Genomic DNA, 17,765 nt, shown 5'->3' with positions numbered 1-17,765 from the left:
GCATTGCTAGTTATAGCCTAATGTTAGCTAGCTAACGTTAACTAGCTAACATTGAACCTATATGGTTAACTTTTATTTTTATTTAACCTTCATTTAACTAGGCAAGTCAATTAAGAACAAATTCTTATTTACAATGACGGCCTAAACTTTAGCTACCTATGACAATCGGTTCGTATTGCTAGTACTCTATGAATTAGGATTATGGTTCATTGTTTAGCTAGTGTGTCTAAACAAACGACCCCACTTTGCCAGATGATTACATGACCCATTAAGTTAGGCAGGTGTGTCTGTCGGTGATTACAGCTATCTATTGTATAATAATGCCAAAATATTTGTATCTGGAATTTCTTATAGCATCAGTAGAAAAAGCCTGATTATCCTCCACCAGTCACACAAGGAGAATGGTCTAATGCCTCCCATCAAAAAGAGAGCTGGCCCAAGCAAGCACAGGTTACACCTGAAGCATGAGGACTTGTAGCGAGTGGTGAACTTCATCAACAACTACGCAGAAGACAATGCAATAGCGTTACCACCCAGTACACAAACACTTTGGTGAAAAGCTTATGATAAATTCATGAACCTCTTTGACGAAAAGATCATGATCATTAGAAAGCAAAATACGGACTCCTCTTTAAATCTGCGTATTTCTCCAAAGCTCAGATGTCCTGAGTCTGCACAACACAACATATATAGGTGGCTTGTTTTATGTTGGGATTTTGTGGGTGGTTGTTTCCTGTCTTTGTGTTTCTCTGCACCAGCTAGGACTGTATCGGTTTGCCACATTTTGTTATTTTGTATTTGTAAGTGTTCACTGTTTATCGTCTTAATTAAACATGTTGAGCACTGGCTACGCTGCGTGTTGGTCCAATCCCTGCTACACCTCCTCTTCTCGTGAAGAGGAGGAAGGCTGTCGTTACAAAATGTCTGCTTCATGTGATTGGCCCTCCTATGTTGAACAAAGTAAACTCCTCCCTATCCACCGGATGTGTACCAAACTCACTAAAAGTGGCAGTAATAAGCCTCTCTTGAAAAAGCCAAACCTTGACCCAGAAAATATTTCTTTAAGCTGTCGGCCTATATCGAATCTCCTATTCCTCTCAATTTTTTTTGAAAAAGCTGTTACGCAGCAACTCACTGCCTTCCTGAAGACAAACAATGTATACGAAACGCTTCAGTCTGGTTTTAGACCCCATCATAGCACTGAGACTGCACTTGTGAAAGTGGTAAATTACCTTTTAATGGCGTCAGACCAACGTTCTGCATCTGTCCTCGTGCTCCTTGACCTTAGTGCTGCTTTTGATACCATCGATCATCACATTCTTTTGGAGAGATTGGTAACCCAAATTGGTCTACACGGACAAGTTCTGGCCTGGCTTAGATCTTATCTGTCGGAAAGATATCAATTTGTCTCTGTGGATGGTTTGTCCTCTGACAAATCAACTGTACATTTCGGTGTTCCTCAAGGTTCCGTTTTAGGACCACTATTGTTTTCACTATATATTTTACCTCTCGGTGATGTCATTCGTAAACATAATGTTAACTTTCACTGCTATGCGGACGATACACAGCTGTACATTTCGATGAAACATGGTGAAACCCCAAAATTGCCCTACCTGGAAGAGTGAGTTTCAGACATAAGGAAGTGGATGGCGGCACATGTTTTACTTTAAACTCGGACAAAACAGAGAGGCTAGTTCTAGGTCCCAAGAAACAAAGATCTTCTGCTGGATCTGACAATTAGTCTTGATGGTTGTACAGTTGTCTCAAATAAAACTGTGAAGGACCTCGGCATTACTCTGGACCCTGATCTCTCTTTTGATGAAAATATCAAGACTGTTTCGAGGACAACTTTTTTTCCATCCAACTTTGCAAAAATAAACTTTCTGTCCAAAAATGATGCAGAAAATGTATCCATGCTTTTGTAATTTCTAGATTAGACTACTGCAATGCTCTCCTTTCCGGCTACCTGGATAAAGCACTAAATAACTTCAGTTAGTGCTAAACACAGCTACTAGAATCTTGACTAGAACCAAAAAATGTGAACATATTACTCCAGTGCTAGCCTCTCTACACCGGCTTCCTGTTAAGGCAAGGGCTGATTTCAAGGTTTTACTGCTAACCTACAAAGCCTTACATGGGCTTGCTGATACCTATCTTTCCGATTTGGTCCTACATACCTACACGTACGCTACGGTCACAAGACGCAGGCCTCCTTATTGTCCCTAAAATTTCATAGCAAACAGCTGGAGGCAGGGCTTTCTCCTATAGAGCTCAATTTTTATGGAATGGTCTGCCTATTCATGTGAGAGACGCAGACTCGGCCTCAACCTTTAAGTCTTTATTGAAGACTCATCTCTTCAGTAGGTCCTATGATTGAGTGTAGTCTGGCCCAGGGGTGTGAAGGTGAACGGAAAGGCACTGGAGCGATGAACCGCCCTTGCTGTCTCTGCCTGGCCGGCTCCCCTCTCCACTGGGATTCTCTTTCTCTAACCCTATTATGGGGGCTGAGTCACTGGCTTACTGGTGCTCTTCCATCCCGTCCCTAGGAGGGGTGCGTCACTGAGTGGGTTGAGTCAATGACGTGATCTTCCTGTTCGGGTTGGCGCCCCCCCTCGGGTTCGTGCTGTGGGAAGATCTTTGTGGGCTATACTCGGCCTTGTCTCAGGGTAGTAAGTTGGGGGTTGAAGATATCCCTCTAGTGGTGTGGGGGCTGTGCTTTGGCAAAGGGGGTGTGGTTATATCCTGCTTGGTTGGCCCTGTCTGGGGGTATCGCCGGACAGGGCCACAGTGTCTCCCAACCCCTCCTGTCTCAGCCTTACGCTGCAATAGTTTATGTGTCGGGGGGCTAGGATCAGTCTGTTATATCTGGAGTATTTATCCAGATATCCAGTCCAGTCTTATCCGGTGTCCTATGTGAATTTAAGTATGCTAACTCTCTCTCTTCTCCCTCTTCTCTCGGAGGACCTAAGCCCTAGGACCATGCCTGAGGACAACCTGGCCTGATGACTCCTTGCTTTCCCCAGTCCAACTAGTCGTGCTGCTGCTCCAGTTTCAACTGTTCTACCTGCGGCTATAGAACCCTGACCTGTTCACCTTGTCCCGGACCTTCTGTTTTCAACTCTCTCTCTCTACCGCACCTGCTGTCTCTAACTCTGAACAATGGCTATAAAAAGCCAACTGACATTTACTTCTGAGGTGCTGCCCTGTTGCCCCCTCTACAACCACTATGATTATTATTATTATTTGACCCTGCTGGTCATCTATGAACGTTTAAACATCTTGGCCATGTAGTGTCATAATCTCCATCCGGAACATCCAGAAGAAGACTGGCCACCCCTCAGAGCCTGGGTCCTATCTAGGTTTCTTCCTAGGTTCTGGCTTTTCCAGGGAGTTTTTCCTAGCCACTGTGCTTCTACATCTGCATTGCTTGCTGTTTGGGGTTTTAGGCTGATGTAAAAATGGCTATATAAATAAATTTGATTGATGTGACAAATGCAACGGTGTGGCATCTCTACAAGGAATCGATGACTTGGTATGTAAAGCATAAACAACACGTTTTGATTATTTAATTGACCTCCAACATGATTGCCACTTCTTTTATTGATCTCACATTATTTCTGTATTTTCCAGAGGTATGTGTCGTCGGGCTGTGTGTTATATTTTTAACTTTCAGTATCCAAGATGAGGTTTCTGTATGCAGTGCTGCAGCTCTGCACATTTGTAGGTAAGTGAAACTTATATTATAATATAATATATTATATATATTACGTTTTAAGTTATATTTTATTTTCATGAACTTATCTTAATGTTCTTTTGTTGTTTGCAGGTGCACTATCCTTTTGTCACATCTACTTTTTAACTCCTCGCAAGTGTGGCTTGCTGTGGAGGAATACCACAATAAGTCAGTTACTTGATTGATGAAGGCATGTCATCCAGCAAAGGCAGCAGCACAGTCAACTACATGCACCATTTCTTCACCAACTACGGAGTTGGGGAAACACGTGTGATCCTGAATTGTGATAACTGCAGTGGTCAAAACAAGAACACGTTTGTGCTCTGGTATTGTGCCTGGCGGACCATTTACAAGCGCCACCACAGTCTGGACCTTCACTTCCTGATCACAGGCCACATCAAGTTTGCCCCCAACTGGTGCTTCGGCCTCATCAAGCAGCGCTTCAGAAAGACCAGAGTGAACACTTTGTCTGAGATTACTGGTGAGAGCCAATCATGTTGGAGGTCAATTAAATAATCAAAATGTGTTGTTTATACTTTACATACCAAGTGTTGTCATCAACTCCTTGTTGAGATGCCACACCGCTGCTTTTGTCACATGGGATGGCAGCAGCTTTTCACCAAAGTGTTTGTGTACTGGGTGGCGTCCTGGTAACATCATTGCATTATCCTCTGCATGGTTGTTGATGAAGTTCACCTCTCGCTACGAGTCCTCATGCTTCAGGTTTAACCTGTCCTTACTTGGGCCAGCTCTCTTTTTGATGGGCGGCATTAGACCATTCTCCTTGTATGACTGGTGGAGGAGAATCAGGCGTGTTCTACTGATGCTGAAAGACAAATTCCAGATACAAATAATTTGGAATTATTATACAATAGATAGCTGTAATCACCATCAGACACACCTGGCTAATTTGATGGGTCATGTAATCATCAGGGGGAAGTGGAGTCGTTTGTCTAGACACGCTAGCTAAACAATGAACCATAATCCTAATCCATAGAGTACTAGCAATACAAACCGATTGTCATAGCTAGCTAAAGTTCACTAAATAGGTTCAATTTTAGCTAGTTAACGTTAGCTAGCTAACATTAGGCTATAACTATCAATGTGAAATGGCATTCTATGATAATGCAAAGATCAAAAATGTAATGTTAGCCTGCAAGCCAGCCATCTAACGTCAGCTAGCTAGCTAACAGTATGCTTTAACTTGCAATGAAAATAACTTTCTGACAAAATTAGGAACAAATAATATCTGAAACTGTAGCTAACATTAGCCTCTTACCATTATACATGGATGGATTCTTCATGGCAAACTGCAAGCCGTTTCATTAAATAAGACGTCCTGTGTCGATTCTTTTGCTTGGCCCGTTGTTGTGTCAAGTCACTCTGGTTCACACTGACAGTGTACAATGCCATAAGAACCATCTTAAGCTTTAGCCCCCACCCAAACTCTGACAGTTTCACTCACCCTAGCAGAGCTGGTTAGGCAGTTTTCATGTTATCCAGAGTGTTGGTGACGGTAACTGTGCTGGCAACATATTAATAACGTTTTTTTGCTGACGTTTAATGACACCGGCCGTATTCAACCGGTGTTGAGTGCTCGTAAATTCATCAGTTATTCTGCGCTCTGGCACACTCAGACGAGAGTGCTCTGACACAGTTGTTGCAGTGAAGTTCTATTGAAATGGATACTGTCATGGTCAACTCTTTCATTAAGTTTTAACACTCAATTCATTTTTTTTTAAAGCAGCGTTAGACACGACATATGCCTAATTTCCTGCAACGGGTCACATATGTAAACATCAACAAAGCACAACTTGAAAAAAAATATTGTTGAATATTTCTCATTAATTCAGCTGTGATTGTTTTTTGGGACGACAATACTTCCTTGACCACAATTCCCAGGGCTGGGAGACTGTTAGGGCTGCATGATTACAGCAAATGAGACTGCATTAGCCGGGAACACAAATCCACAACCAGCATATTCCAACTACCAACACATTCCAAGGTTTGTTTTGGCATGAAAAATAAATAACTCTTATACACTGAGTGAACAAAACATTAGGAACACCTGTTCTTTCCATGACCGTGTGACCAGGTGAATCTAAGTGAAAGCTATGATTCCTTATTGATGTCATCTGTTAAATCCACTCCAATCAGTGTAGATGAAGGGGAGGGGACCGGTTAGAAGGATTTTCAAGCCATGAGACAATTGAGACATGTATTGTGTATGTGTTACATTCAGAGGGTGAATGGGCAAGACAAAAGATTTCAAGTTGCGACCTGACCAAATTCACATAGAAATTTGTGTCATTATTATTGAAAGCATGTCTAAGAATGGATATCTCTGTTATACAGTTGAAGTGGTGAAGTTTACATACACTTATGTTGGAGTCATTAAAACTCGTTTTTCAACCACTTCACAAATTTCTTGTTAACAAACTATAGTTTTGGTAAGTCGGTTAGGACATCTACTTTGTGCATGACACAATTCATTTTTCCAACAATTGTTTACGGACAGATTATTTAACTTATAATTCACTGCATCACAATTCCAGCGGGTCAGAAGTTTAAATACACTAAGTTGACTGTGCCTTTTAACAGCTTGGAAAATTCCAGAAAATGATGTCATGGCTTTATAAGCTTCCGATGGGCTAATTGACATAATTTGCGTCCATTGGAGGTGTACCTGTGAATGTATTTCAAGGCCTACCTTCAAACTCAGTGCCTCTTTGCTTGACATCATGGGAAAATCAAAAGAAATCAGCCAAGACCTCAGAAAAATAATTGTAGACGTCCACAAGTCTGGTTCATACTTGGGAGCAATTTCCAAACACCTGAAGGTACCACATTCATCTGTCCAAACAATAGTACACAAGTATAAACACCATGCTTTTAAACAGCTTGGAAAATTCCCGAAAATTATGTCATGGCTTTAGAAGCTTCTGATAGGCTAATTGACATCATTCGAGTCAATTGGAGGCATACCACGTTCATCTGTACAAACAGTAGTATGCAAGTATAAACACCATGGGACCATGCAGCTGTCATACTGCTCAGGAAGGAGACGCGTTCTGTCACCTAGAGATGAACGTACTTTGGTGTGAAAAGTGCAAATCAATCCCAGAACAACCGCAAAGGACCTTGTGAAGATGATGGAGGAAACAGGTACAAAAGTATCTATATCCACAGTAAAACGAGTCCGATATCGACATAACCTGAAAGGCCGCTCAGCAAGGAAGAAGCCAATGCTCCAAAACCGCCATAAAAAAGCCAGATCGTACTTTTTGGAGAAATGTCCTCTGGTCTGATGAAACAAAAATAGAACTGTTTGGCCATAATGACCATCGTTACGTTTGGAGGAAAAAGGGGGAGGCTTGCAAGCCGAACAACACTATCCCAACCATGAAGCACGGGGGTGGAAACATCATGTTGTGGGGGTGCTTTGCTGCAGGAGGGACTGGTGCACTTCACAAAATAGATGGCATCATCAGGCAGGAAAATTATGTGGATATATTGAAGCAACATCTCAAGACATTAGTCAGGAAGTTAGAGCTTTGGTCGCAAATGGGTCTTCCAAATGGACTATGACCCCAAGCATACTTCCAAAGTTGTGGCAAAATGGCTTAAGGACATCAAAGTCAAGGTATTGGAGTGACCATCACAAAGCCCTGACCTCAATCTTATAGACAATTTGTGGGCAGAACTGAAAAAGCGTGTGCGAGCAAGGAGGCCTACAAACCTGAGTCAGCTCCACCAGCTCTGTCAGTAGGAATGGGCCAAAATTCACCCAATTCATTGTGGGAAGCTTGTGGAAGGCTACCCGAAATGTTTGACCCAAGTTAAACAATTTAAAGGCAATGTTACCAAATACTAATTGAGTGTATGTAAACTTCTGACCCACTGGGAATGTGATGAAAGAAATACAAGCTGAAATAAATTATTCTCTCTACTATTATTCTGACATTTCACATTCTTAAAATAAAGTGGTGAATCTAACTGACCTAAGACAGGGAATCTGTACTGGTATTAAATGTCAGGAATTGTGAAAAACTGAGTTTAAATGTAGTTGGCTAAGGTGTATGTAAACTTCAAACTTCAACTGTATGTGTGCTATTTCTATGCTTTCTGTGGTTACGTTTTTGTTCTCCATCTATTAGCTTAAAAAACAGAAAATTACAATATTTTGGAAAATACATTTCGCAGCGGTTTAGATGGTATAATGATTCTCTACACTGTACTTGTTTGTTTTGTCACAAACTAAAATCAGGCAAACTATTAGAATTTTAACAACTAGGAAATCATGGAGCGATTTCTGCATAGCGCATCTTTAAGTGCCTTTGAACGGGGTATGGTGGTACCCTGTTTGAGTGTGTCAAGAACGGAAACGCTGTATATCCAGCCAACTTGACACAAATGTGGGAAGCATTGGACTCAAAATGGGCCAGCATCCCTGTGGAACGCTATCTACACCTTGTACAGCCCATGCCTTTACAAATTGAGGCTGTTCTGAGGACAAAAGGGGGTGCAACGCAATATTAGGAAGTGTGGTGGAATTCTTGTAATCAAAAAGAGAGAGACTTTTAAGATTTCTTCAAAACCATCTGTCACGCCCTGACCATGGAGAGCCTTTGGTTCTCCATGATGTTTAGGTCAGAGCGTGACTAGGGGGGTGTTCTAGTCATTTTGTTTCTAAGTTTTGGGATTGAGTATGGTTCCCAATTAGAGGCAGTTGATTATCGTTGTCTCTAATTGGGGATCATACTTAAGGATTCCCTGTTCTCATCTGCTTTGTGGGATATTGTTTTGAGTGAGTGCATGTAGCACTTCAGTACTGCACGGTCGTTGTTTGTTTCTTGTTTTGTTTGAAAGTTTCACTAAAATAAAGATGTGGAACTTTAATTACCTTGGTCCGTCTCTCCACACGTCCGTGACACTATCAAACTTTGTTATTTAAATAATTAATCATTAATAAATAATAATGATTATTTACATTATTTGCAGTAATGTAGCTGGTCGGTAATCACCCCTGGAGGGGATCACTGAGAACTCAACGAGCTTGTTTTAGCCACAGCATTTTATAGCAAAGTCCATCCTCCTTCAGTCTGCATAACACACAGCAGATGTATGGAATGGGTCACAAGGTTAAGATTTGTATGAAAGATACTTATAATTAACAGCAGACAGTTTCTGATGTGTCAACAGTTTACATTGTGTAGAGACCTGTGTCTGGCCCCCCAACTCCATACTGGAGCCATGTCTCCCTGGTACTGTATAGAACATAAACATTAACTCATGCTCTGGAATGGGGTATCCCCAAAGACATCGTCAGTCTCCTGTCAGTGTTATCTCCCAGAGGCCCACTTTCAGTTCACACAGACACAACAGAGAGTTATAAGAATCCTCTATTCTGTTGCAAAACAACCATTTGATGCAATAAAAGTATTATAACATAGGCTTGTAATTTCCACCATAGAAGGTGTTCCTAATATTTTGTACACTCAGTGTTGATATTAAAGAATTATTAGTTCTCAAAGATCGCAAAACAAATATTTTCTTGGATTTTCTCTTTGGAGCTATTTTGAATAAACATAAGGTAAGCCTTTTCTTTTGTACGGTATTCTATTCTCACTGCATAAGGCACAACAATAATCTCTTTCAATCCTAAATTACAGTACAAGTCAAAAGTTTGGACACCTACTCATTCAAAGGTTTTTCTTTATTTTTACTATTTTTCTACACTGTAGAATAAAAGTGAAGACATCAAAACTATGAAATAACATATGGAATCATGTAGAAACCAAAAAAGTGTTAAACAAATCTAAAATAATTTTATTTTTGCGATTCACATTCTGCACATTCTTCGCATTCTCTCAACCAGCTTCATGAGGAATGCTTTTCCAACAGTCTTGAAGGAGTTCCCACATATGCTGAGCATTTATTGGCTGCTTTTCCTTTGGTCAAACTCATCCCAAACCATCTCAATTGGGTTGCGGTGGGGTAATTGACGAGGCTAGGTCATCTGATGCAGCACCATAGCTCTTACACAGCCTGGAGGTGTGTTTTGGGTCATTGTCCTACTGAAACACGAATGATAGTCCCACTAAGAGCAAACCAGATGGGATGGAGTATTGCAAAGGAATGCTGTGGTAGCCACGCTGGTTAAGTGTACTTTGACAGTGTCACCAGCAAAGCACCATCACACCACCTGCTTCACGGTGGGAACCACGCATGTGGAGATCATCCGTTCACCTACTCTACGTCTCACAAAGACACATCTGTTGGAACCAAAAATCTCAAATTTAGACTCATCAGACCAAGGACAGATTTCCACGTCCATTGCTTGTGTTTCTTGACCCAAGCACGTCTCTTATTCTTATTGGTGTCCTTTAATAGTGTTTTTTACAGCAATTCAACCATGAAGGCCCGATTCACGCAGTCTCCTCTGAACAGCTGATGTTGAGATGTGTTTGTAACTTGAACTCTGTGAAGCATTTGTTTGGACTGCAATCTGAGGTTGTTAACGCTAATGATCCTCTGCAGCAGAGGTAACTCTGGGTCTTCTTTTCCTGTGGCAGTCCTCATGAGAGCCAGTTTCATCATAGTGCTTGATGGTGTTTGCGACTGCACTTGAAGAAACTTTCAAAGTTCTTGAAGTTTTCGGGATTGACTGACCTTCATGTCTTAAAGAATTGATGGACCATCGTTTCTCTTTGCTTATTTGAGATGTTCTTGCCATAACATGGACTTGACCTTTTACCAAATAGGGCTATCTTCTGTATACCACCCCTACCCTGTCACAACCCAACTGATTGGCTCAAATGCATTAAGAAAGAAAGAAATTCCACAAGTGAACTTTTAACGAGGCACACCTGTTAATTGAAATGCATTCCAGGTGACTACCTGATGAAGCTGGTTGAGACAATGCCAAGAGTGTGCAAAGCTGTCATCAAGGCAAAGGGTGGCTACTTTGAAGAATCTAAAATATAAACTATATTTTGATTTGTTTAATACTTTTTGGGTTACTACATGATTCCATGTGTTATTTCATTGTTTGATGTCTCCACTATTATTCTACAATGTAGAAAATAGTAAAATTAAAGAAAAACCCTTGAATGAGTAGATGTGTCCAAACTTTTGACTGGTACTGTATATGTTTAATAATTAATGCACAAAATCCAGTTAGTGGGATAGCCCTTAGCTCTCTCTCCACAGTGGCGTTCTGGTCAAATCAAATCACATTTTATTTGTCACATGCGCCGAATACAACAGTTGTAGACCTTACAGTGAAATGCTTACTTACAAGCCCTCAACCAACAATGCAGTTTTAAGAAAATAGTAAAATAAAAAGAAGAAAGAGAAGACTAACAAATAATTAAAGAGCAGCAGTAAACAACAATAGCGGGGCTGTATACAGGGGGTACCGGTACAGAGTCAATGTCAATGTGCGGGGGCACCGGTGTCGAGGTAATTGATGTAATACGTACACGTAGGTAGAGTTATTAAAGTGACTATGCATAGGTAGTAGCAGAGAGTAGCAGCATTGATTAGCTGTTCAGGAGTCTAATGGCTTGGGGGTAGAATCTATTTAGGAGCCTCTTGGACCTAGACTTGGCGCTCCGGTATCGCTTGCCGTGCGGTAGCAGAGAGAACAGTCTGACTAGGGTGGCTGGAGTCTTTGATCATTTTTAGTGCCTTCCTCTGACACTGCCTGGTATAGAGGTCCTGGATGGCAGGAAGCTTGGCCCCGGTGATGTACTGGGCCGTACGCACTATACTCTGTAGTGCCTTGTGGTCGGAGGCCGGGCAGTTTCCATACCAGGCAGTGATACAACCTGTCAGGATGCTCTTGATGGTGCAGCTGTAAAACCTTTTGAGGATCTGAGGACCCATGCCAAATCTTTTCAGTCTCCTGAGGGGGAATAGGCTTTGTTATGCCCTCTTCACGACTGTCTTGGTGTGCTTGGACCATATTAGTTTGTTGGTGATATGGACGCCAAGGAGCTTGAAGCTCTCAACCTGCTCCACTACAGCCCTGTCAATGAGAATGGGGGCATGCTCGGTCCTCCTTTTCCTGTAGTTCACAATCATCTCCTTTGTCCTGATCATATTGAGAGAGGTTGTTGTCCTTGCACCACACGGTCAGGTCTTTGACCTCCTCCCTATAGGCTGTCTCATTGTTGTCGGTGATCAGGCCTGCCACTGTTGTGTCATCAGAAAACTTAAAGATGGTGTTGGAGTCGTGCCTGGCCGTACAGTCATGAGTGAACAGGGAGTACAGGAGGGGACTGAGCACGCACCCCTGAGGGGCCCCGTGTTGAGGATCAGCGTGGCGGATGTGTTGCTACCTATCCTTACCACCAGGGGGTGGCCCGTGAGGAAGTCCAGAATCCAGTTGCGGAGGGAGGTGTTTAGTCCCAGGGTCCTTAGCTTACTGATGAGCTTTGAGGGCACTATGGTGTTGAATGCTGAGCTGTAGTCGATGAATAGCATTCTCACATAGGTGTTCCTTTTGTCCAGGTGTGAAAGGGCAGAGTGGAGTGCAATAGAGATCGCATATTCTGTGGATCTGTTGGTGAGGTTTGCAAATTGGAGTGGGTCTAGGGTTTCTGGGATAATGGTGTTGACGTGAGCCATGACCAGCCTTTCAAAGCATTTCATGGCTACAGATGTGAGTGCTACGTGTCGGTAGTCATTCAGGCAGGTTACCTTAGTGTTCTTGGGCACAGGGACTATGGTGGTCTGCTTGAAACATGTTGGTATTACAGACTCAGAAAGGGAGAGGTTGAAAATGTCAGTGAAGACACTTGCCAGTTGGTCAGCGCATGCTTGGAGTACACGTCCTGGTAATCCGTCTCGCCCTGCGGCCTTGTGAGCGTTGACCTGTTTGAAAGTCTTACATCGGCTGCGGAGAGCGGGATCACACAGTCGTCCGGAACAACTGGTGTCTAATGTGTTGCTGTTAGCAAAAAACACATGTATAATTCTTGAACTATGCATGCAATTACCAAATTGTCCAATTATTCAGAAAAAGAAAGTGCAGAACCTGCATAATGTCAGCTCCAAATGTGCCAAATTGTCTGTTATTGGATGATCTGGAGCAGGGATGGGCAACGTTTTGTTTGCCCTGGCGGCCCTACTTTTGTACACTCTCTTAGACAAAAAAAGGGTTCCTAAAGTGTTCTTTGGCTATCCAAAAAGAATCCTCTTGGGTTCCAAGTAGAACCCTTTTGGGTTCCATGTAGAACCCTCTTTCTGTGTAAAGTTCTACCTATTACCAAAAAGGTATCTTCAAAGGGTTCTCCCATGGGGACAGCCGAAGAACCATTTCAGTTTCTTGATTGCACCTTTTTTGTAAGGGGTGTCACAACTTAATGTTGAGATTTAGAATTGTAGAATACACAAGGTGCGCTTTTGAAATGTGGTTGTGCATCAGCAGCTTTTCTCTTATGTCAGTCACTCAATTAGTCCATGTCAGCTACCATTTTTTAGATTGGTTAGTTAGTCTGCCGGCCAGCTATCTAAACTTGTAGTAATCGTGGTCGAATTACTGATTTTGTTAGTCACTCTCACTCAGATATCATATTAAAACCTTTCCACCCTATGGCAAAATAGAATTGCAGGAAATCATCTGCCCATTAGCTGCCCATGGCAAAATGTGTATAATTGCATTAACAAAAATGTGCTAATGGCCCCCAAAAGGCTAGGGCTGGCTCTGACTGCATATGTGGGTACGCAGACCCACATGATGAGTTCAGAATTTTTGGGGGGTGACCCATCCCTGATCTACAGTATCCATTTACTTTGGTACTTGGCATGCTTTTGTTACTCAGGTGGGATGTAGTATAATTACAGTATTTGGCCAGGTGCTATCCTCACTAGTCAAGTTCAACTGCCGAAGCCAATAGGAACTTTCAGAGGTACAAAGAGGAGATAGAGAAAGAGAAATGTGTGAAAGAGTGAAAGAGTCGTGGTAATTTGACGAAGATGATGTATGATCTAACAAATAAGACTCCCTAGTTCCAAGACAGCAACACACAGTTTTCTGCAAACAAGTGCAATTAATCTCATCCTCCTCAATATTCATAAAATACACACAAACAGTGGAAATGAGATGTACTATACCGAAAAATTGTGAAGAACCAGGAATGTTTTTTTCTAAAACATGGATTATACCCTGATATAAAATATTTTTTTAAATGGTGCAGATTCATTAACATGATGGAACAGATCTTACCCACAATACAATCCCAAAAAGCCACGGGACCGACTCACTCAGTTGATTTCATACTTTTCAGATGAGTGAATCTCGTGAGTACGAATGATGGATGGATGAATCCTATGTGGGTACATTTATACCAAAACTCTTGGGGCATGTGTTTTCAAGTAGTGTTTAGCGTACTTTTTCCAGGTGGTGGAAATTGTAATGCTATGATAATGACCCTATTGTAGTTTCCATATTACCTTCCTCCTAGCCGTTATTGGCATTGAAATATAAACTTCCAATTCTATACTTTTAATAACCATAGGAGGTATTGACAATAAATAAAGGGTTGTTTTTCGAGCCTTAATGGTGGGGATTTCCCACTGCTGCTTTCCTGATATGTCATTCAACTTTCCAGCTGCAATTGAGCATTATATATCCACTAATTACAAGTAAAAACACACTCTGAGTTTTGCTTTCATCGCTTATTTACTTTTATGGACTGCACTAGCTGTTACTTTACTTACTGGTTTCAAAACAGCAGGTTTTTAAGCCATAATATCCAATTGATTTATCAGCGAATGTTTGTGCATGACAAGCATTGCAATCAAGCCAGACCATTACCTGAGGCTAACTGTAATAGTGAATGGATGACAACAGACTTGGCTGTATTAAGGCTCAGCTTGCTCTGGCTACAACAACACCTGCCGGCCGGCCATAAGCTTAATCCTCTCTGACAACCATGGGACGAGTGATTGATGTTCACAATGCATCTGATAGAGTGTGTGTTTGCAGCTCAATGCCAAGCTGCACCTTCCATATACTTGTTTTTGGAACTCATTTAAGCCACACCTGGACATCTCACTCGTGGATGTTCAGAGTTGTTTTATCTCCTATAAAACGTGAAATGTCAAGGTTAAACGATAGGTAAAAGAAAATACAGAATGTCCTGGGAAATTAATGTTGCTCTAGTCTAAACGATCGCGCAGGTACTATGTTTTAAAGTAAATTATTGTTTCTTAGCCTGGAATCCAAACTGATATGATCAGTTTCACGATTGTTTCACTGAAACTGAGCATATCAGTTTGGATTCCAGGATACCTGTTTCTATTGCCTGTTGAAAATGAGTGAAGGACAACAACCAATCAGTCCTTCGTACTGTTGTGAAATAACCTATGGTCTTTAACTTAAGCCCATGCAGCCTATTTTCCTGTATTGTTTGATCATGTCTATAATCTCAGTCTGCATTGTATACAATGATCATACATGGCATGTAAGTAGCAGAACACTGAACACTGCGCTCTTTATCCTGTCTTGCGCTACACACATTCATTTTTTCCTAGCTTGAAAGAATGCTAAACCTCCCAACGTTCCCGTACTATTACATCTTTCATTAGTATTTAAGCAAAGACTTTTGACGTCTTAGAAGTCAGCTGGCAGTAATTCCTCTGAGGCAAAGCAATTTAACATTTCCCTGGATAAAAAGAAACCATGTTTTTTTGCATTTTGTTGTGTAGGCTTGTTATTTCTCAGTGGACAAGAGAAAAATCATACTTTAATGTGGATATTGTTTATTTTTGCATCATATCCAATACTTTGTGTCACAAATATTAATTTGAGATTTTATTTTCTCAGTAATATCGGCAAACGTCTTTATAAATAATTTTTCTTCAAACTGGTGGGATGGTATAATTGCCTTACTGGTCTCAATGCCTTCAGATAACATAATATATGCTGCATACATTAAGACAACTGAAAAGTAGTATGCTAAGGAGATAGAAACCTTGATTCTGATCAAATTGTGAAATTATCAGAATACAAGCACAGTATGTTGTCAAACTGTTTGGACAAGAGACAGGCTTTTATGTGTAAGCTTGGCTTTGACTGGAAAAACTTGATTGAAAAGGGCCTGTCTCGAGTAATTGAGATTAAATAGCTGTGTTCATTTCTACATGATAGTCCTGTCATGGGTAGCTGAGGCTGAATGATGCTAGATTAACTTTTGATTGTTAGATGTACTTCTCCATATGCATCACTTGGATATTGGCCAGTTTGGAGAACCAGTGGTTAACGTGTGTGTTACTGTGGCAGGAGGTTTGAATGAAGCCTAGTTTGCTGTAGAGGGCATTGGCTGCTGTCTGCGGCGAGCTGGTTTCCAGGACAACACGAGAGAAGCCACGATCCTTGCAGAACTCCATGACCTTATGAGCCAGTTGGGAACCAAGGCCTTTTTTGCGGTACGCGAACGACACGATCAAGTGGGGCACCTCACCGTAGCTTCCATCTCTCTCATCTTGGCCTATCTCATCGACCCCACTCAAAAGCCCTCCATTCCAGCCATCTCCCCTTTCGTCCCCTCCCCTCCTCCCCACTACCGCCACCAGCCCAGCCACCTTGGACTTGCCGTTGACCTCAGCCTTCGCCACCCAGAAGCCGTTGTCTGGGTTGTCTAGGAAGCTGGCCTGGATGTCGGCCATGTCCGTGGCCATCCTTCTTAGCCTGTAGCCCTCGTATATTTCATAGCAGCAGTAGTAGATGAGACCAGCCCACGCTCCTCCAAAGAGTAAGGCCATGAAATAGGAGCTTCCACCTAGCACGTACCCTGCCATGGAAATGCTTAGGGCCACACCGATTTGATCTGGGTGGCTTATGGTCTTGAAGAAAGCTGGGTAAACATGTTCCAAAATCCCATTGCGAAACAATGAGATGACGGCGTCTTTATCCTCAGCCTGGTACTCCCGGATCGAACACTGCACTGTGAGAAAGAGAAGGGGGGAAGGAAGGGGGCTGTTTCAGCTCAACATGACTAATCTGCCTCTTTTTGCAATTATACAATCCTGCTGGATTTGCTTCACAATGGGCTCACATAACAGTTGGTAAAATATAGCCCTTTTACAGAAAGTCCCTTTCAATGTAATTTATACACTAAAAACCAAGCAATTATAGAATACACAAAGTGGCATATGAAATGTATCTTGCCAACTAAAATTAGACTAATGAATCTGACTTTATGTATTTAAGTGATAACATTGAGATACTGGTTCTAACTAGCAGTCAGGACAATTCAAGTAAGTTATAACAGACAACTGGAACATTTTTATGTAAATGAACACAAACTGTGTCAGTCTCAGTACATGTCAGTGTTACTATTGACCCATCACCCATACACTCCTTGTCTAACCAGAAACTAAAATCAACTAGCACTGGTAGTGCACACCGAGAAAAACAGAATATGACTTACAGTTATTTTTTTGGTCCATTTTGAGTCCTCTGTTCCCTGTTTCTTTTCCTTCTTGATACTTTCACACTGTTACTCACTTTGGTACAATTCCCCCACCTCACCTTGTCTTTCTATGAACTTTAGCACAGTTTATGGTACGTACCAATTCACAAAGCTGCTGCTAATTAGTCTGAGCATGCTCTGTTGCTATTTCACACATACACAGATGCACTCACGAACACACACACACACACACTGACTCACATGTCCACACACACATCCACGCACGCACAGGACAAAATCCTGTGTACGTCAATGACCTTGTAAGTTGCATTTTTATTCATACAAAATTATATCCATGAAATGCAATTATTTGACATTTACTGAATGTGAAAGTAAAATGATTAGGCAGAATTTCTAATTGTAATAAATCATCTAAACTATTAAAAGTTTGTACAAATTATTAAGTGTAGCCGTTTGCTTTATTTAAGGACCCATTTAATTTCTCCCTTATCACTGAAAACTGTGAACAAGCGTGTAATTAAGTTGTTAATAAAGTGATTCATAGACGTAATTTCTTGGTGTGACATGCAAAGGCAGTACAGTAGCTA

The 17,765-nt window shown here is 41.6% G+C and overlaps 1 protein-coding gene across 1 annotated transcript; it reads right to left on the bottom strand.

The window, feature by feature from the left end:
- Positions 1-15,488: 15,488 nt before the first annotated feature.
- LOC129860311 (N-acetyltransferase 8) lies at positions 15,489-17,344 on the bottom strand. Its single transcript, XM_055930634.1, has 2 exons — positions 17,176-17,344; positions 15,489-16,689 (listed from the first exon to the last, which is right to left on the bottom strand). Exons 1-2 carry the CDS (start codon positions 17,192-17,194, stop codon positions 15,944-15,946), a joined length of 765 nt encoding a protein of 254 aa, XP_055786609.1. The 5' UTR covers positions 17,195-17,344; the 3' UTR covers positions 15,489-15,943.
- Between the last annotated feature and the right edge of the window lie 421 nt (positions 17,345-17,765).

Source organism: Salvelinus fontinalis, chromosome 8 (genome assembly GCF_029448725.1).
Source record: "Salvelinus fontinalis isolate EN_2023a chromosome 8, ASM2944872v1, whole genome shotgun sequence".
Lineage (NCBI taxonomy): Eukaryota > Metazoa > Chordata > Actinopteri > Salmoniformes > Salmonidae > Salvelinus > Salvelinus fontinalis.
The sequence above is the reverse complement of the archived record's forward strand: the minus strand, read 5'-3'. Positions and strand labels throughout refer to the sequence as shown.